Source organism: Carcharhinus amblyrhynchos, chromosome 27 (assembly GCF_965287045.1).
Source record: "Carcharhinus amblyrhynchos chromosome 27, sCarAmb.v2.hapA, whole genome shotgun sequence".
Taxonomy (NCBI): domain Eukaryota; kingdom Metazoa; phylum Chordata; class Chondrichthyes; order Carcharhiniformes; family Carcharhinidae; genus Carcharhinus; species Carcharhinus amblyrhynchos.
Window position 1 is genome coordinate 11392891 of NC_137350.1, and position 21997 is coordinate 11414887.

Consider the following 21997-nt stretch of genomic DNA (forward strand, 5'->3'; position numbering starts at 1 on the left):
GGTTTTTTAGGGGGAAAAAAATTAAATTTTTCCCTGTAAAATTGTAATAAACTATACATTAATAAGTTAAACTTGTTTTTCATGTTTGTTGGTAGGCAACTATTAGTAGCACATCTTGATCACTAAAAAAACACCCACTGAATGCACCATGCCAACAGTATATTTGAATACATACACATGTACATTTGCTTATCCCTTCAAAAATGTCATGACTCACATACCATTCCTCATCCATTTGTAAGGAGACAAAAGAGCTGATGTTTCAAGTCCAGATGATCCTTTATCAAAGCACAACCTCAGGCTAAAAGACGATCCTTTAAAACAGAGATGAAGAGGAATTTCTTCAGCCAGAGAGTGGTGATTCTGGGGAGCTCTTTGCCACAGAAGACAGTGTAGACCAGGTCATTGAGTGTCTTTAAGACAGGGATAATAAGTTCTTGATTAATAAGGGGATCTGGGGTTATGGGGAAAAGGCAGGAGAATGGGGAGGAGAAAAATATCAGCCATAATTGAATGACGGAGCAGACTCAATAAGCCTAGCAGCCTAATTCTGCTCCTATATCTTATGGTTTTATGGTCATCTGCACTCAAAATGTCAGTGTTTTCTCTCCTTACAGATGCTGCCAGACCTGCTGAGATTTTCCAGCATTTTCTCTTTTGGTGTCATATTCCAGCATCCGCAGTAATTTGCTTTCATTCCTCATCCATTGACTGATGTAGGTATTTTGGGTGACGTACACTTTTTAGAATATGGATTGGGTTTTATCTTCTTTATCTTTAACCTCCATCTATGCACCAACAGGTAGGCTTACATTAACACTGCAATGAAGTTGGGGGATTTTCACAGTAACTTAACTGCAATGTTAATGTAAGTCTTGTGACACTATTAAAAGAAAGAAACCTCCTCTTTGTACTAATTCTCTGGAACAATTCTCACCGTCATTTTCATCAAGAGTCTCAGACTTGATTGGCCAGATTTGGACACAAATTGCAGCCAATCACAAAAAGGGACCTATTTATCATTGGTCTCCCAGCACGTGCAAGGTGAAAAATCCCCTCTTTGTCCTCAATGGGAAGCAGCACCACTTTATAAAAGTACTTTTTTTTTATTCATTCGGGGGACGTGGGCGTTGCTGGATGGTTGACACATTTATTGCCCTAGTTGCCTGAGAGTCAACCACATTGCTGTGACTCCGGAGTCACATGTAGGCCAGACCAGGAAGGATGGCAAACTTCCTTCCCTAAAGGAGATTAGTGAATGAAATGGGTTTTTCCGACAAGTGACAACGGTTTCATGGTCGTCAGTAGATTCCTAGTTCCAGCTATTTTTTAATTGATTTCAAATTCCACCATCTGCCATGGTGAGATTCAAACCCAAGTCCCCAGAACATTAACTGAGTTTCTGGATTGATAGTTTAGCAATAATACCACTCAGCCATTGCCTTCCCTTGGCTGTAAAGCATTTTGAGGAGTCCTGAGATGAGAGAAAGCGCTTACATAAATGCAAGTTCTTCTTTTCATGTGTAATCTTAACATTTGGATACTGGCCGGTTGTTCAACTAGGAAGCTGAGACCAATCTAATTCTTCACTCAACCATTTCCCAAGCACTCAGGACATCAAGCCCGGAATGGGAAACCCGGTTGGTGTCCTCCCTGTTTATTCTTTCATAGAATCCGACAGAGCAGGAGGAGGCCATTCGGCCCCTCAACCACAATTCCACCCAGGCCCTAGCCCCATAACTCCATGCATCTATCCTAGTTCATCCCCCTGACACTAAAGGGCAATTTAGCATGGCCAACCCTCCTAACCCGCACATCTTTGGACAGTGGGAGGAAATGGGAGCACCTGAAGGAAACTCACCCAGACATGGGAGCACATGCAAACTCCATACAGACAGTGGCCCAAGTCGGGAGTTGAACCTGGGTCCCTGGCGCTGTGAGGCAGCAGTGTGCCACCCCTATTCTTTAGACCAGATCCAACGCTCCCATTGGAAGCTCAGCTGAGATTGGCTTTGTGTGACTCCATTCCACAGCGAACAGTGAACATTGCAGCTGAGTTACCGATGCAGCCAACCTTGAACATTTCTTTAGGTTTTGGACTCCTAGCCTGAGATTTTCCCCAGCATGAGCTAAATCCCGACAGCGGGATTAAATGTAGTTCCCAAGCCCATGGAGCCAGGTAGCAGTGCCTTGTGCAGTGGTCAATTAAGAGATGGCCACCAGGCCTGCCTTCTGTTTAAGAATAAGTGGATTCTCCACACTGTCAGCAGAGCTGCCAAGAGAAGTGGCTGATCCTGAGACTACAAGGAGAATGGGAGTGCACCTCTATTTTGAGGTGCACTAGGCAGAGTAAAAATATATTCCTATGCCAGGGCCAGCTATGCAGGCATCGGCAATCAGAGAGGAAAACCTTACTGCAGTGGTGCCATGGCTATGGTGCCCAACTTTACAACCGTCTTACCCATCTTGGGCTATGCATTGAACCTCTGTATGAGATTGGGTCTCCCCCCTCCCTCCAAGGATTACCACTGGGAGGCAATTTCCTTACAGCTGATATCATGCAGTAAGAGGTGTTGAGGATTAACCAGACAATGCACAGTGAGTATTCAAATCTTTTAAGCTTTTTTTTATTGCTAGCAAGGAGAACAGGCACAGTGAATTTCACTATCATGTTCTAACAGAATTCCATACAGCGTCAGTTATAGCACTTTTTAGTTAATAAGAGAGAATATACCAGTTAAAACATCAGTCGTCTTACAAATTGATAGTTTCGTGTATACTTTCAACCAATGGAATTTATAATCCTTCATTTGCCTGCATAATCTACCAACCATAGCATAGCTTTTTGCCCCTTTCTTATCTGATTGAAAACTATTTCCTTCAATAGCATAATATGTCAATATATTTTGTTTTTTGATATTTGTCATGGTAACTTGTCTTTGTTTTTATCCTGTGGCCAAGCCTGGGAATGCAATGTTTATGAAACTGACACAAGGTTAGATTAGTCGCTTATCCTGAGAACGCAAGTGCTGGCCTCACTGAAAGCCTTGTTTACTAATAAGCATTTTCCATTACTTGAAAGAGTTGTTTGTCATAACTTAATTTCCACAATTGTTATAACTTAATTTCCACAGGGACACTCTGCCAGTGTCAAAATGCCAATGGCATGGGATGATGGTCCTCAATTAGGCCCTTTAATTAGCGTACCTAGTGGTCCATCTCCAGTTAGCAGTGAGAGTTTAAGGCGCTGCCCTTTCTGCTGCTAGTAAAATAGTTCAATGGCCAGCATGTTAATGCAGCACTCGACCATTGTACCAGCATCCTGCCTCCTAACCCAACAGGAAGGAACAGTAAAATCCTAGCCCAGGAGTTGATATGTACTCTTTACTAAGCACGTTCTACCATAACTATCTGAGTCATCAAAGAACAACCAAATCTTGTCCATTCTAGTGACACACACAAAGCAAGACAGTTGTCCCACAGGATATTAGGTTTTGTCAATGGCTATATAGTTCCTGTGTCACTCGGAAAGACCCATTTGATATTTCAGCCTTATAAGATAGAAATTGGAGCTGCAGCTGTCTATTAAGTGGAGTATGTGGAACACTCCCTTGCTTGTCTCAGACACAGGATGACAGAGGGATCAAATGTTTTGTTTGAATGTTATAAGTGGTCAGATGGACTTATTCATGTATTCTGTTTACTGAGCTGCTCAGTAAGTGAAGCCGACAGTCAGGATACTCACATTACAGGATTATTTTGGTACAAATTGCCTTCCGGTTTGTTCAATTTTGAACACAAATTTAGATGTCGGTAATCCAAGAGTTCCTGTGCAAATTCCAGATCTGGAAAGGAAGTAAACATTTCATATTTTATATATTGCAATGATTTATGCCCTTGAAAACAAAAACAGATTCTACCCACAAAAGCATCTCCGGTAACTGTCGCCCAGCATTTGATATTTAAGTCCTGACGCAGCTTTGCTAATTAGGCCGAAGCTGAAAATTTACTGCTTGTGATATTAGCATAGAAATATAGAACATAGTTACATGGGCGGCACACTGGTAAGTACTTATGCCTCATTGCACTTGAGACCCAGGTACAATTGTTGGATGGGTCACTGTTTGTGCGGAGTCTGCACGTTCTTCCCATGCCTGCATGGGTTTCCTCCGGGTGCTCTGGTTTCCTCCCACTGTCTGAAAGATGTGCTGGTTAGGTGCATTGGCCACGCTAAAATCTCCTTCAGTGTACCCAAACAGGCGCCGGAGTGTGGAGACTAGGGGATTTTCACAGTAACTTCATTGCTGTATTTACGTAAGCCTACTTGTGACACTAATAAGTAAAGTTTTAAAGTTAATCTAACAGCTATTTTTGCAGAGATGTTGACACTTAACACACAGAAGTAAATCACATAGACCCATTGGCTCAGAAATTCAGGGGGACCCATTGTTGGGCGCACGGAGATGCTGGCTGTGTCTGAATTGTGAGTTCCCTGGTACTCTCGATACTGGGCTTTGAGCCTCATTATGTCAGAGCTAATGAGGTAACGGGTTGAGTCTGCAATCAGGATGGGGCTGAAGTCCGGATCCAGCATCTGATCAGTGTCAGAGCCTGGTTTCCAGTGGAGTCTGGGAATTGTGGCTGTGGGTAAGAGATTTGGGGAGGGAGCATAGAGCTTGGGGCCTGGAGCACAACAGGTGGGGGTGAGGGGAAGGAGGGTTGCCGGTGGAAGTGGAAGGCGTGGGTAAACAGTGGTGCTGCCGGAAGTGTGAATGGGAGGTGAACAATGATGGGAAACGTATGGCACAGGAGGGGTGTCTGGCAATGTTAATGTGTGGTAATTGGAGGTATGCTGTAGATATGTGGGCAGCAAGTGACAATGGGATGTGATGATAGGAGCAGGGGGTGGGTGAGCAATTGCAATGATTAATGAGTGACCGCAATTGCTTTATTTTGGAACCTGGAGGGTCACTGCATTCCTGCCTGCTCCACGCTGAGGTAACTTTGATTCTTGGATTCTCCTTGCAGTAGCAATTAGGCCTGGTTTCCTTCACTGCAGCCTACACTGGCTGCTCAATAAATATTAGTCCTGGAAAGGGCAGCTGAAGCAGGAATTACTCCCTTTATTTGAATATAATTTGTACCTCATGCCGGTTTCAGGTATGGTAAAGGGGTGCATATTTTTTGCCCCCACCCAGGATGGCGGGGTGGATGGAGGGAGGTGTTTGAACAGATTTGATGTTATACTTGGTGTGCTAACAAAAATAGTACACAGGATTGATGCCTACTATACTCGGGCCTTAGTGGGCAAACGACTGCCAGATAAGCAGGCACTGCGAGACTAGTTTCTAGACCATTAAGCATTGCCTGCTTATATTGCAAACAATTCTTTCCATTATGCAGGGATGTTAATGGATTTTATTATATTTTACCCATGGTTCAGTACAGTCATTATTTTAGAAACAGCTCAGCAAAGCGCAAACTGCAGCTTTTACACGGCTTCAGACTGTTAGAAAGTGGCACTTCACGGCAACAGTCGAAATGTCTAAACCTTGCACTGGATATGTTTCTCCAAGTGCTATGCAGTCATCTTGTGGTGTGGCAGCAGACATCATTACTATTTTTAAACTCTGATACTGGTCTCTGGCCACTTCTCTGCCAAGTCACTGATATACAAGCCTTGTTCCTCACATGGAGACTAAACTTGATACACGGAGGCATCTGTTAATGTAATCACAGATCCTTCCATCTTTTCCTAGTGAGCCCTGCGTCAGTTTTCCTTTTAAAACACACACACAGCAAACTTTAATATCTTTTGAGGTAAATCGGGCATGCATTGTGCAACAGGTTTTTTTTTCCACATAAAATTACACCAATCTTACAGAGCAGAAAGGCCGTTCAGTCCAACTGGCCATCTTGGTGTTAATGACCTCCTCCCAGCCATGCTTCATCTCACCCTTCCAGCATAACCTTCAGTTGCTTTCTCACGTACTTATGTAACTTTCCCTGAAATGGATCTATGCTATTCACCTCAACTGCTGCATGTGGTAGCAAATTTCACCTGTAACAGGACATTTGATAACAACAACCAGTTTTTTTTATTCCGAATTGGAAAGAAGGGTTTAATATAGCAAAGGGAGAAAGAAGCTCCCTCATGGGGTAGGAATGCAAAGAACACCCATTTTCATAAATGGCCCACATTGAAAGGCCAATTACTCTAGCTGTCATACTGTTTGAGCTGTGCTTTTTCTCCCTCCAATGTATGTTGGGACGTGGGCATCGCTGGCTGGCCAACATTATTATTACTCATCCCTATTTGCCCTTGGAGGGCAGTTGAGAGTCAACCACATTGCAGTGGCTCTGGAGTCACATGTAGGCCAGGCCGGGTAAGGACGGCAGATTTCCTTCCCTAAAGGACATTAATGAACCAGATGGGTTTTTCCGTTTCATGGAAAGGTTTCATCAGTAGATTCTTAATTCCAGATTTTTTAAAAATTGAATTCAAATTTCACCACCTGCCGTGGTGGGATTCAGACCCGGGTTCCCCAGAACATTAGCTGAGTTTCTGGTTTAATAGCCTAGTGATACTATCATGAGCCATTGCCTCCATTTTCCATGGATTTTGGCATGGAAGTTGACATGGATTTTCTATACAGACTTCCGAAGAATTAGAGACATTATACCAGTGGTCCTTTCCTTTCTAACAAGTCTACTTTTCAATTGTGCCCCTTAGCATTGTCACTATTCCATTATTCCCACGTCTCTGGATTTCAACATTAGTATCTTACTGCTGAATGTTGCAAAAGTTGAGAAATTAATACTGCTCCCAATCTCTTTCTGTAAAGCTGTAGGTTTTAATAGACCTACCAGTCTGGAGGTTAGATTTTCCCCTCTTAAAATAGCCAGTCCTTCAGCTGTCAGATAGTAATGAAAGAACTTGCTTTTATATCATATCTGATCGAGACCTCAGGATGTCCCAAACCATTTCATTAAAAACAACGCCTTTAGAGTAGCAAAACATCCTAAGTTGCTTCACAAAGGTTTCTTGATAAATAGATAGGGTCCTGCGGATCTGATAAGAGTCACTAAGGAAATGGATGAAAACAAATGCGATTGACATTGGGTGGGATTTTTCAGCACCGCTTGCCCCAAAACTGGAAAATCCTATCCAGTGTCAATGGACCTTTCCATGATCCACTCCCTTGCCCACTATGATTTCATTAATGGGCGTACAAGGAAAATTTGCCCCATTATCTACTTGGATTTTCAAAAAACCTCTGATAAGCTACCTCTAAGCAGGTCGTTACACAAGCATAATGGTGCTAAGACCACAGACCACAGGGTGCGAATCTCCAGCAGCGCAGTGAGCTGGCCTCCCCCTGGGCAGCATGGTCTCCAAGTGTCTCCAACGCCAAGTTTTCTGGAAATTGGTGCAGAGCTGATTTAAACATTAAAATTTGAATTTAAATTTCATTAGCGGGCCCGGGGACCAAAGGTTCCGGAGTGTTTCACTCCAGCTGGGTTTACAATAGTGCCCCACGAATGGGGAACTGGCGGTCGATCTCGCTGGAAGGAACAGAGGCAATGGAGGCTCCTTCGGGAGGTCATGGGTAAGAGGGGTTGCCCGCAGGACAGTGTCAGCCTGGCGCCCTGACACTGCCCAAGGGGCACCTTGGCACTGACCTCTGGGCATCAGGAAGTACCAAGGAAGGTGGGGGGGGCGGTTCCTGCTGCTACACTGCATAGGGACTGGTGGATTGGTGGCAGAGAGAGGGAAGGGGGCATTCAGGGATGGCCATCCGGGGAGGGTGGGGGGGGGGGGGGGGGGGGGAGGGGGTGGGGTTGGGGGGGAGGCAGTGAGGGCTGCCGGGGGAGGAGGGGTGGTCAGGGAGATGGGTGCTGACCTGGAGAGGTCAGGGAGGCCAGTGATAGGGGGTGGAGGTACGCAAGAGCAATGGGGGGTGGGGGGTCACAGCTTGGCCAGTGGGGGCTGGCAGATTGGTGCTTGCACAGTGGCGCACTCAGCACTTTGCAGCCGGCCTCTCGGGCCACCCACTGATTTTCAGTGTGAATCTCCCTGGGGCTCTGTGCAGTTCTCAAAGTGTGGGAGATTCATTTTGAAAATCCTGCTAAAAAAATCAACGGGAGTTATTCCAGTTTTTATACAAATTTGGCACTTAGAATATTTTGGGGAGATTCACCTACATTTTTATAAAATACACATATACATCTTTATAGCTAATTCCTAAAAGTTTAAAACTGCACAATGAACTTTTTTTAAAATGACTGAAGCCATGTCTGGCTGTGGCCTTTGAACAAGAGGAGCTAATCTGGCAATATCAAAGAATTGTGCGCGTCGTTATGTCTGAAGAGGCACAAACAAAGCCTATGGATTCAGAGGCCAGATTCAAAGGGAATTATACAAATATCATCTACATTTCTGGTTAGATGCATTGACTTGAACAGGTGCCGGATTGTGGCGACTAGGGGAATTTCACAGTAACTACATTGCAGTGTTAATGTAAGCCTTACTTGTGACTAATAAATAAACTTTTACTTTAAATTTCATAAGCTAGGTCTAGCCATCAGCATCTGTTCATACAAAGAGCCCTGCAATCTTCCTTCCAAATTCATTGTGGTTGTAACATTAACGATCTCAGGAACCGAGACAAAGGAATATACATTCCTTGTCAAAGCCAAAGTGGAGAGGTGGAAGTCATATGACATGACCCTCATAACAGAGAGAACCTGTTTTGCCTTTTGCAAATCAGTCTGCTATCTTCCATCTACCAGCAGCAACTCAGAAAAGGGACTTTCTCCAGGTTGAATGTTGGGTGGCTATCTACACTGTATCTACTGGAACTTTTACATGATCACCTACAAAAATAATCCATCATTGCATGTCTATCTCATCATGGGAATCAATTCTATTGGAAAAGTGAATCATCCAGCATTGGGTTTCAACCTGCAGACCTCTGCAGGAGTATACCAGTGAGCTTTGATTCTGGACTCTGGACTCATGTGAATCAGTAATTCTTTACTCCGTGGTCTTTGCCCTGTAAATATTTCTTTTTCTATCACTTATTTATTGTATGAACACACAGGGAGTTGTGCTGTGACACCTTGGTCCATGTTTGAAATTTGTACCAATAAACTAACCCTATCTTGAGTTTGCTGTGGGGTTATTAATGGACATTGGATCACACTGAAATAAAGGGGTTGGGAAACACGGCACTGCTTATAAAAGGGGAAAATCAAAATGCCTTTCCGTTTAAGGACAGGTGGTAAAAGGAGAAATCAGGGCTGTTTAAATTAAACTCCCTCCTGCTATGACGTAAGATAAAACTTTACTGAATCAGTAAGAATTGGGGAGGTGCAAATTTGGTTTCCATATAGCACTGCTTGTGAGCCTTGCACCCTCCATGTGCTGTGCCATCAGCTGCTCCTGGTGTGGGCCAAATGGTGCACCCTCATGAAAAATGCACTTGTATGGGGATCCCCTGTATGGAAGCAATTGATTCAGTTCAACCTGGGTGTCACACAGCTTGCCCTGATGTGATACCTAAACGTAGACACAAAGATTGCTGGAACGGCAAATTGTGCGGAGGGTGTAGAAAGTCTGCAGAGGGATCTAGATAGGCTGAGCGAATGGGCAAGGAACTGGCGAATGGAATTTAATGTTGGCAAGTGTGAGGTTGTCCACTTTGGTAGGAATAATGGTAGGAAGGACTACTACTTACATGGCGAAAAGCTGCAGCATGCTATGGGGCAGAGGGACCTGGGGGTCCTTGTGCATGAGTCGCAAAAACCCAGCCTGCAGGTGCAACAGGTGGTCAGGAAGGCAAATGGGATGCTGGCCTTCATAGCGAGGGGGATTGAATATAAAAGTAGGGAGGTCTTGCTGCAACTATACAGGGCACTGGTGAGGCCGCAGCTGGAGTACTGTGTGCAGTTTTGGTCGCCGCACTTGCGCAAGGATATTTTGGCCTTGGAGGGAGTGCAGAGGAGGTTCACTAGGCTGATGCCAGAGTTGAGGGGGTTGAGCTATGAGGAAAGGCTGAATAAACTAGGCTTGTACTCGTTAGAGTTTAGAAGAATGAGGGGAGATCTCATTGAGACATATAAGATGATGAATGGGATGGATAGGATAGAGGTGGAGAGGTTCTTCCCGCTCAGAAAGGACAGTAAGACTAGAGGGCACAGCCTCAAGATGGGGGGGGGGGTGCAGTTTAGAACGGAGTTGAGGAGGAACTTCTTCACTCAAAGGGTGGTGAATCTCTGGAATTCTCTGCCTGTTGAAGTGGTGGAGGCTGCCTCGCTAAATATATTTAAGATGCGGGTAGATAGGTTTTTGGTAGGCAAGGGGATTAGGGGTTATGGGGAGAGGGCAGGAAAGTGGAACTGAGCCACTTCAGATCAGCCATGATCTTATTGAATGGCGGGGCAGGCTCGAAGGGCTAGGTGGCCGACTCCTGCTCCTATTTCTTATGTAGGTTTATCAGATGAATTTTTATATCACTCTACAAAGAAATAAGCAGCAAAGTGGGCCCCAGCCCCACCAGTGCTATTAAAGGGAAAGGTGCTCAATTTGCAGATAAGGTCATTTTGTAAAAAAAACTTCTGCTATTGCAAAGTTCTTCAAGGACAGTGGAATGTTCACAGTGGACCATCATTTCTGGACCGAAGAAAAGACAGCCAACGTGCCTTAATGACTATCATCCAGTGGCTCTCACATCCATCATTATGAAGTGTTTCGAAAGGTTAATCACGGCACACATCAATTCTGGCCTCCCAGATTGCCTGGATCCATGACAGTTCACCTACCACTGCACCAGGTCCACCATCTCCCTGGCCTAACACTCCACCCTGGAACACCAATGTCCGACTCAGCTGCAGGTGGGGGTGGGGAGCCCCACTGCCACTCTGCAAAGGGGTCAGTGGCAGAGGGTGGGAAGAGAGTGATTGGGGCTGGCCATCCAGGTGGGGCGGGGGCGGACATGGTCAGGGATGCCAGGAGGGGACTGCAGATGTGGGGGAAGGTGCTGGGGGTCAGGACTGCCATGTGTGGAGTTGGGGCTGATGGTGGAGGGGGTCGAGGGGAGGTGGTGAGGGGGTCAGAGAGACAGCGATGTGGTGTTGCAGGGCTGCTCAGCGATCAGGCTGGCCAGCGATTAGGAGGCCAGCGGTGCTGGGCTACCGTCATGTGCCAATCTTGGCGCTGACGGATCAGCGCATGCACAGCGCCCCGAACTCTCCAGCGGGAATTGGCCCCACCCAATGATTTTCAGAGTAATTCACGCTAATGCACTCTGCAGGGCACAGAGTGTGGGAGATTCATTCTGAAAATCCAGCTTAAAAAAATCAATGGGAGTTATTCCAGTTTTCAAGCAAATTCGGCATTTAGAAATTTTTTTGGGAGAATTGTCCCCTACCTTTGCTGAACACAAATCACAGGTATCATTTACAGAGAACTGTGATAAAAGAGATTGAGAAAGAATGAGGGCATTGTTGCTGCTATGCATTGAAGATCCATGAGAATTGTAGAGACTCTGTAGATAAAGTTAAAAGAATATTGAATTGTATTAATAAGATCATTCATGTTTTGTCGTTATACGATATCCAGACCGTCGGCACAATTTTCTCTTGTGATTCAGGATGCCAAGGCCCGGCCAAATGCAGGTCTGGACTCTGCACAGTAACAGGAACAGTGACTGACATCATTTCCTTGCAGAATTGGCCAATTAGAAGCCTAGGGCCACACTCACCATCCAATTAACGATGACTAATAGGCTGCCGAGGCTGGAGGACCAATAGGAAGTGATGACATATTGGCAGCTCCACCAGCCTAGATGGGAGCTGCTGATGTCTGCAGTGAGCACAAGACTTTCAATGGAGGCACCCTCTGAAGAGAAGGTAAGATAAAATTAATTTTAAACCATGACCACAGTTTTGACCTAACAGCCATGACAAATGTCAAGGGGGATCCTTAGTGGGATAAAGCAAGGCTGCCCTCCCCTCCCACTGGGGGGCTCACCTTGTTTAATTGACTATGTTTTGATTGCTGCATAGGGTCCACCTATCAACTGGATAAGGGCCTTAAAGGGCACCTTAATTATCTCAGCTGGCTATTAGCTGCTTGTGGGCAGGTAGCCATTCCACTACCAACCCTAACTTCTAAAAGATGGCTCCAAGATAAGATGGTGCCAGTAAACAGCATGATGGCTAGCAATGCAACATCCAACCTCACATTCATTGACTCAGTCTGCATTTCCCACTGCCTTGGAAAAGCAGCCAGCATAATCAAGGATCCTATGCACCCTGGACATTCTCTCTTTCACCTTTTCCATTGGGGAAAAGATACAAAATTCTGTGTTCATTTACCAACTAACTCAAGAACAGCTTCTTCCCTGCTACCATTAGACTTTTGAATGGACTTACCTTGTATTAAGTTGATCTTTCTCTACACCCTAGATATGACTGTAACACTACATTCTGCACCTTTTGCTATCCATCTCTGCACTTTGTCTGTATAGTGTGCAAGAAACAATACTTTTCACTGTATACTAATACATGTGACAATAATAAATCAAATCAAAAAATTAAGTGCCACTCACCTTGGTTCCCACCTATCTCAGATTCTACTGATCCACATCTACTGTACTGTGCCCAATTCTGGTTCCCATACGTGGTGGCTGGTACAATGTGTTTGGAAAAGTCTGGGGAGAACTACAAAAACCATTCCCAGTTTAAAGTGTCTCGATTACACAAATAAGCTCAAGGACTTGGGCGGCACGTTGGCACAGTGGTTAGCACTGCTACCTTATAGCGCCAGAGACCCAGGTTTGATTTCCGGCTTGGGTCACTGTCTGCAATCTGCATGTTCTCCCCATGTCTGTATGGGTTTCATCCGGGTGCCGGTTTCCTCCCATAGTCCAAAAATGTGCGGGTTAGGTGGATTGGCCATGCTAAATTGCCACATAGTGTCAGGGGGATGAGCAGGATAAATATGTGGGGCTATGGGCATAGGGCCTGGGTGGGATTGTGGTTGGTGCAGACTCGATGGGCCGAATGGCCTCCTTCTGCGCTGTTGGTATTCTATGATTTTGATGACTCAAATCTATTTACTTTACAATGGTATATAAAATTAATCAAAGGACTGGATAGCTTCTTTATTGATAGAATATTCTGGTTTAGTAAATTGGGAAGGATTAGGGAATGCAAGTTAAAATGATGGGACCAACAATGGGTTCCTTAAACTGAGATTCAAGGATTAAGGTAGTACAGGATTGATGGAGGAGAAGTCAATTGAAGAGCAAAAGGAGAAACAGAAAGAGAGAAAGAAAGTTTGTATTAAGACTGAAAGAGAGATAGAAGGGAAAAGTAAGAGAAAATGTAAAGTTGACATCTCTAACAACAATTTACTAACTGAAGGAATGAAGCACCACAGTTTAAATTGTTCAATTTCTGGGCCAAAGAGGCTGACTGGTGTTGCATTATCAATATTCACACCAATAAAAAAAAACTCACCAAGAAATTGCAGGGCTTAACTTTTTCTGGCAAGTTTTACAGGCAATTAATTGTGAACATCCAGGAAGTGCCTAAAGATAAAAGAGAGTCTAAGGGTGAAATGATCCTCTATAAAGTTGTGCTTTTCATAAATCGGTAAAACAAGTTCTTGAGAATTGCAGTGCAGGGCACATCTCAATCTCCTGTTTGGCACTTTGTACATTACTAACGGGGTACATCATTAGGGTAGCACAGTAGCTCAAAGGGCAGCATGGTAGTACAGTGGTTAGCACTGCTGCTTCATAGCTCCAGGGTCCTGGGTTTGATTCCTGGCTCGGGTCACCGTCTGTGTGGAGTTTGCACATTTTCCTCGTGTCTGCATGGGTTTCCTCCGGGTACTCCAGTTTCCTCCCACAGTCCAAAGATGTGTGGGTTAGATTGATTGGTCATGCTAAGAAATTGCCCCTTAGGGTCCAGGGATGCGTAGGTTAGAGGGATAACTGGGTGTAATATGTAGAGATATAGGGGTAGGGCCTGGGGGGGATTGTGTTTGGTACAGACTCGATGGGCCAAAAGGCCTCTTTCTGCACTGTAGGATTCTATGATCTATTAACACACAGCTATTTTTCAGCAGGAATTCTAACCACTGAACCATGAGATTCTGACTATTAGCTCCACAGTCAGCTTCAGTGGCACATTGATGCAATCTAGTGGTGATTTGTACAATTGCATGGTGCTCCTGATAGTTCCAAAGGTATGTATTTAGACTATTGGGGCAAAATTTTCCTGCTGGCAGGTAGGGTCCACCGAATTCCTCACACGGCCATCCCTCAGGACACCCCGACCCCTCCACAATTTAAAGGTGGGACAGGTGAGACCTAGGCCAATCCATCCACCCTTCCTCCATTTGAGGCATTTAAGCAATCAAATAATGACCAAAGGGTTAGTTTTGCACCCGGTCTCAATTTTCAAACTGGCAGGAGTTTGATGCAACTGGGGGTCTCCTGAGAAATGACCCAGTTCAAGCCTCTGGCAAGAGTGGTTGAGGGGCATCCCCATCAGTGATCCTTTCAAGATCGGACACACCTCTCCCCACATGGTCTGCCCTCCGGGCTGCTCTCCCCACCCCTCGTCTCTCCATCAACACCCCAACATACAACACATCCCCCCGATCCTTACCTCATCTCTCAACCCTGAGACCCCCAGACTTAGCTGGTGCTGCACTCCTAGGATTAGATTCCAAGGTCTGATTGCAGTCCCAGTCCTGCACACTTGTACTTTACTGGCACTGCTGGAATTAGAGGGCTGCCAACTGATTGGGACGAAGTGCCACCTCAGACCTGCCAGTGGAGTGGTTGCAGGTTTACCTCCAGTCAATTAACACTTTAAATGACTATGGGACAGGCAAGGGGAAGAATACCCTATCAGACACCTAACTTGGTGATTTGTAGATATTGGACAGGCTTTAAACATCAGGAGGGGACTTATTGCAGAATTCCCAGCCTCTAACATACTCTGATAGCCACAGTATTTTTATAGCTGGTCCAGTTCAGTTTCTGGTCATTAGTAACTCCAGGATGTCGACAATGGGGGATTCAGCAATGATAATGCCATTGAATAAAGAACAAAGAACAATACAGCACAGGAACAGGCCCTTCATGCCTCCAAGCCTGTGCTGTTCATGCGCCCAACGCATGCACCCCCATTTGTTTGTATCCCTCTATTCCCAGTCTGTTCATGTGGCTATTTAGATAAATCTTAAACGATCCCAGCATGTCCACCTCAACCATCTTGCTTGGCAGTGCATTCCAGGCCCCCACCACCCTCTGTGTAAAATACATCCCTCTGACACCTGTGTTGAACTTTGCACCCCTCACCTTGAACTTGTGGCCCCTTGTGTTCGTCACCTCCAACCTGGGAAAAAAGCTTCCCACTGTTCACCCTATCTATGCCCTTCATAATTTTGTACACCTCTATTAGGTCGGCCCTCATCCTCCGTCTTTCCAGGGAGAACAACCCCAGTTTACCCAATCTCTCCTCATAGCTAAGACTCTCCATACCAGGCAACATCCTGGTAAACCTTTTCTGCACTCTCTCCAAAGCCTTCACATCCTTCTGGCAGTGTGGCAACCAGAGCTGGACGCAGTATTTCAAACGTGGCTTAACCAACGCTCTATATAGCTGCAACATCATATGCCAACTTTTATACTTTATGCCCCGTCCAATAAAGGCAAGCATGCTATGTGCCTTCTTCATCACCCTCTCCACCTGTGCTGCCACCTTTAAGATCTGTGGACTTGCACATCCAGGTCCCTCTGTGTGTCTATACTCCTGATGGTTCTGCCATTTATTGTATAGCGCCCCCTATACTATATCTACGAAATGCATCACTTTGCATTTATCTGGATTAAATGTCAAGGCGGGGGAATGGTTAGTTTTTTTGTCATAGATGGTGATTGGGCAGCACAGTAGCTAACACTGTTGCCTCAGTGCAAGGGACCTGGGTGACTGTGTAGAGTTTGCACATTCTCTGTGTATTTAAGTTTAAGTTACACATTGTCACAAGTAGGCTTACATTAACTCTGCAATTAAGTTACTGTGAAAATCTCCTAATTGCCACACTCCAGCACCTGTTTGGGTACAGTGAGGGAGAATTTAGCATGGCCAATGCACCTAACCAGCTCATCTTTCAAACAGAGGGAGGAAACCCACACAGACATGGAGAACGTGTAGACTCTGCACAGACAGTGACCAAAGGCAGGAATCGAACCTGGGTCCCTGGTGTTATGAATGGGTTTCCTCCGGGTGCTCTGGTTTCCTCCCTTATCCAAAACATGATAAATTGCCCTTACTGTCCCAATGTGTAGGAGCATTAGTGGGGTTACAGGGATAAGGCCTTAGCAGGATACTCTGTCAGAGAGTTGGTGCAGACTTGATGGGCTGAATGGCCACCTTCTGCACTATAGGATTCTATGGTTGTTGGGCATTTGTGTGGGGTGAATGTTATTTGTTGTTTATCAGCCTAAGCTTACCTGTTGTTCAGGTTTTGTTGCATATGGACGTGTATTTCCCAATTTTTGTGGCTTATTTAAAACAGGGAAATATCCTCAGCAGGCGTGGTTGTGTGCAGGAAAATTGGATTGCCTCCAAAAAGATAAAGGTTAGCACTTTCCAAATCCCCGTGGTAGGTTTTGGGTGCCAAAAGTGGCACACCATTGGCTGCCAGCAGAATCTTCTGTCTCACCAAAGTCATTGGCAATCTGCATTCTTGCTGGCTATGCTGCAAAGAACTCACGACAGGGAGGTCACCTTTGGCAGGACCAGAATATCCCAAAGGCAGGAAGGACTGGAAGATCCTCACCCATAGAATCCTATGGTGTAGAAAGAGCCCTTTGAGTCTGCGCCGACTCTCCGAAAGAATAACCCACACAGGCCACCCCTCTGCCCTATCTCTGTAACATCACACATTTTATCATGGCTAACTCACACGTCGGACTGTGGGAGGAAACCAGAGCACCCAGAGGAAACCCACACAGCCACGGAGAGATTGTGCAAACTCCACACTGTCACCCAAGGCTAGAATCAAACATAGCTCCCTGGCGCAGTGCTACACAATGTGCCACTCTAAAGTGTGGGAACTCACGTACGAAAGACTGTTTTGCACTCAGACAAAAACCCAGCCAAAGGTTCAAAACCTGAACTCGAAGACTCAATTTTCTTTTTTAAAAGTAGCCACCTCCTGTGGTATGCCCACAAGTGAAAAGGAAATAATCAAGCTTATCTTTCACACTTTCCTCTGTTACTGCCATATAGTGGTTGACACTTGTTTGAGCCTTTCAGTTGCTGTGAAGGAGACACAAGTGCTCCTTCTTCACAAAACACCTTTATTTCTTTGAAACAACTTCACACACAATTCTCCAACAAAATAGTGCCACCTGTGACCCCTTTATATATCAGTGGCTTCTATTGAATAATTGACTTTATTGGAAGGTCTGTTAACCCACTCCTAACAGAATCCCTTTCCTCGGAGGAAAAAAATATTTTAAAGAACATAGAACATTACAGCACAGTACAGGCCCTTCAGCCCTCAATGTTGTGCCGAGCTATGTCCAAACCCAAGATCAAGCTATCCCACTCCCTATCATTCTGGTGTGCTCCATGTGCCTATCCAATAACCACTTGAAAGTTCCTAAAGTGTCCGACTCCACTATCACAGCAGGCAGTGCATTCCACACCCCAACCACTCTCTGAGTAAAGAATTTACCTCGGACATCCCTCCTGTATCTCCCACCATGAACCTTATAGTGATGACCCCTAGTAACAGCTGCATCCACCCGAGGAAATGGTCTCTGCAATTTCCCAATTTTGATGAATTTTCCACAGAAAAACAAAAAACACAAACCACACTCTATTTCCCCTTTCTCTTTTTTTAAAAAATACATTTTTTTGAAAAAAAAACATACATTCACAGAAAAACATGCCCCTCCTTTATAATGTCCAAAAGTTTCTTCAAACCAGCCCTCCTCCTAGTAAAACAATTGGATAACTGAGAGCTACTATCAACACATTTAATTTTTGATATATCCCCTTTGTCCAGCATTTGCCAACATGATCTTTAAAATAACACTTCCTGCCATAAGTAAATCCACCCTAAAATCCTGGTCTTCTAAGTTTTCTTCAAATCCCTTTGCCACAAGCCTGGCTTTTGCCTTATAATTACTGCAGGAAGCCCCTATTCCATGCAAATGCGTCTGGGAGATAGAGCTCTTTGTCCCCTGAGTGGTGTCTCCGTGTATGCCCCAAATTCACTCCAACTGTACAGTTCTAGTTGTTTGGCATTTTATAACTTTTTCATCTAATTTATTAGCAGCCACCAAAACCTCACTAGCATGTGGGCTTCTACTCCTAATAGCATTCATATTCTTACCCTTGTCAAGCTGCACCCCCTATCCTGCCTGATATCTCGTTCTGTGCTACCATTGCTTAATCTTTCCCTCCTACTGTGGGATGTTCCTTCAATTGTTCTCGATCTCTTCCTGTGATCACATTCACCATCGGACTTACTAACTGAACTGACACTACATTTCTGTGCCCTCCATTTTTGAACTTCATGTTCCCAATCCATGGTCTTGACATCCTCCCTTGTACTCTGTACATTTAACCAGTGTTTATACTTTACAGAGGCCTTCCCTGCTCTACTAATGACAGTTGCATCCTTCCATTGACTGGACCCTTCAGGCAAGTATGTACCTTTGCACCAACTTTTGGCAGCTATCCTTTCAGAAAAACAGCCTATTCTAGTTTGTCAGAAGTATCATGCTCCTCTACTGATACCCTGTCTACTTCAGTTAACTGGTCCTCATAGTATTACATGAATATCAGATGACCCTGGTTCCTCATCATATTCATCTACTCTTTCTAAATGTTCAAGTTTGTAATCTGCACCTGTTGCCCTTAATGAATATACTCTAACATTCTGATTACCGCATTGCAAAACAATTTTTTGCCATCTTTGCCTATAACCTTCCCTGGGCCTTTCCAGTCATTAAAATTGTCTCTCTTATTGTACTATGTGTCCTTGCTGAAACACAGTATTTGCTGGCCGTACATTGCGCCCTAAAGCTCTGTGAATCCTTTCAGAGTCTTCTGCTTCCAAAAATATTATCCCAGCATGCTTTGTAAATCAGCATCTTAGGTAGCACATTTGGCCACATTCCCCCCTCTTGATCCTGAACGTGAAGCATAATGGACCAATATCTGTCAGGAATTCCCCAGTCACTCAACAGTCATTGTAAAGCGCAGGCATTGGCATGCATAGTAATAATAAATCCCTACAACATATTTACATTGCAGAAGCCACAGACAACAAGCGTTCTACTGTTAACCATGAATTACAAACAACCACACATTCTAAAACAAAATTACATTAATGTTTGGTTGTTTGTCAAACAACCTAACATTATAATAACTATTCTCAATTCCGGTTTACTCTGATATTAAAATTTTCATCTGTCCATTAGTGCAAAGAGCAATCCGGCAGGTTCTCTGTAAACATTGCTCTAATGAATTAGGGGTGACCAATGATTTAAGTGCAGACCTCATGTCCAAACCACAAATAGCCAGAATACAAAAAAAATTCATCTCGCTTGGGGTGTCCTGTGTGTTGATCCTGATGATGAATATCCTAAGTTGCATCTTTGTCGTTGCCCTGAGGAGGACAACATAATTTCTGTTATTACCGTGTTATCATGGTGTTGCTCCTGCTCTGCCCAAGACCACAAGAAACTACAAAAGGTTGTGAATGTAGCCCAATCCATCACACAAACCAGCTTCCCATCCATTGACTGCCTACACTTCCTGCTGCCTCAGAAAAGCAGCCAGCATAATTAAGGACCCCATGCACCCCGGACATTCTCTCTTCCACCTTCTTCCTTTGGGAAAAGTCTGGAGGTCACGTGCCAACCAACTCAAGAACAGCTTCTTTCATAGCCTGTTTGTGCCTGTGCGATCTCACCATCCTGTTACTAGTGTATCTTCCACATTCTGCTTTATCACTGACTGGTCACAAGAACCATGGGGATAGATGTTTCCCTAAAAATATCTTTAAGGCCTCTGTCATTTGATTGAATAAGCTATTATATGCAAATTTAACTACTGTCAAAACCAGAAGCCTATCCATATTGGTCACTTTAGTACAGTCCAATAACTTGAATGCCAACACTGACTGTAGAAATTCCAGGTGCTGTTTTTGTAGCCTTTTATATAGTCAACTAAATTCCATCACATACTCTTCAATAGAAATATCCTCTGATTTGCAAAATCTATCAAATTCTGACCAGGCTTCATACATACTTAATAAGTTTGTATGGGTGGCACAGTGGTTAGCACTGCTGTTTCACAGCTCCAGGGTCCTGGGTTCAATTCTCGGCTTGGGTTTGTGTGGAGTTTGCACATTCTGCTCGTGTCTGTGTGAGTTTCCTCCGGGTACTCCGTTTTCCTCCCACAGTCCAAAGATGTGCAGGTTAGGTTGATTGGCCCTGCTAAGAAATTGCCCCTTGGTGTGCAGGGCAGTGAAGGTTAGAGGGATTGGTGGGTATAATATGTTGGGATATGGGGGGTAGGACCTGGGTGGGATTGTGTTCGGTGCAGGCTTGATGGGCTGAAGGGACTCTTTCTGCACTGTAGGGTTCTATGTTCTTAAGTAATCCTTTTGATAAATCTTATCCATGAAATTTAATAAATTATCCAGACCTTCTTCTGAGTTCAAATGTTCCAATTCCACTTCAGAAAACACTGTCTGGTTTTACTTCTATACGGCAAAAAAACGGCTGATGTTTTCTTTACCATAATCCACATGATAACTTCACTTCTCCATTGCTCATAAGGTTCAGTTTCTGAAAATAACAGTGGATGGTCATATCCTGACACTTTTATTCTGAGTTCAACCATTTTGTGGTCTCCTCCTTTGTTGATTTAGAATTTGAACCAAGTCTTCCTTTTTTTCCAGAGTTGTAACTTGCAGCCCTTTACTCAGAACCAACAACCATCCTCTGCTACCATGGTATGAGCCTCTCGGTTGCTGTAGAGTAAAGGGGACATGAGTTCTGCTTCTTCACAAAATACCTTTATTTCTTTGATCCAACTTTACACACAATTCTCCATCAACAAAATAGTGCCGCCTGTGACCCCTTTATAGATCAGTGACTTCTATTGAATAATTGACATCAAATTAGGACTTAATTGGAAGGTCTGTTCATCCATTCTCAATGACTTGTACTATCTACACAGTACAGAAAGAAGTCTCACAAAACCAGGTTTATTTCGTATCACAAGCTTTCAGAGTGCTGCTCCTTCATCAGGTGAGTGGAAATTTGGTTCACAAACAGGCAAACAGGGCATATGTAGACACAGACTCAATTGCAAGATAATGGTTGGAATGCAAGTCTTTACAGATAATCAAGTCTTTACAGGTACAGACGATGCAAGTGGAGAGAGGGATAAGCACAGGTTAAAGAGGTGTGAATTGTCTCAAACCAGGACAGTTAGTAAGATTTTGCAAGCCCAGACCAAATGGTGGGGGTTACACGTAGTGTGACATGAACCCAAGCTCCTGGTTGAGGCCATCCTCAAGTGAAGGGGCAGTGTTCCGAAAGCTTGTGATACCAAATTAACCTGGTGTCATGAGACTTCTTACTGTGCCCACCCTGGTCCAATGCTGGCATTTCTACATTATGTCTATACAGTGTAATAAAATAAACTGCCAAGGGCTTCTTTAGGTGCACCTCTCAAACCCTGTTGCCATTTAGAAGACAAGCGCTTGGGGATACCATATTACCCTGATGGCAGCATGGTAGCACAGTGGTTAGCACTGCTGCCTACAGCGTCAGGGACCTGGGTTCAATTCCCAGTTGGGACATTGTCTGTGGGGAATCTGCATGTTCTCCCTGTGTCTGCATGGGTTTCCTCCAAGTGCTCTGGTTTCGTCCCACAG

The 21997-nt window shown here is 44.5% G+C and overlaps 1 protein-coding gene across 1 annotated transcript in view; it reads left to right on the forward strand.

Annotated features, from left to right (window-relative positions):
• Positions 1-11805: 11805 nt before the first annotated feature.
• Positions 11806-21997, forward strand: part of grnb (granulin b) — a 112619-nt gene continuing 102427 nt past the window's right edge. Inside the window, exon 1 of the mRNA XM_080213869.1 lies at positions 11806-11913. Coding sequence (XP_080069995.1) covers positions 11821-11913 — 93 coding nt within the window. The 5' untranslated portion in view covers positions 11806-11820. The remainder of the gene's footprint in view (positions 11914-21997) is intronic.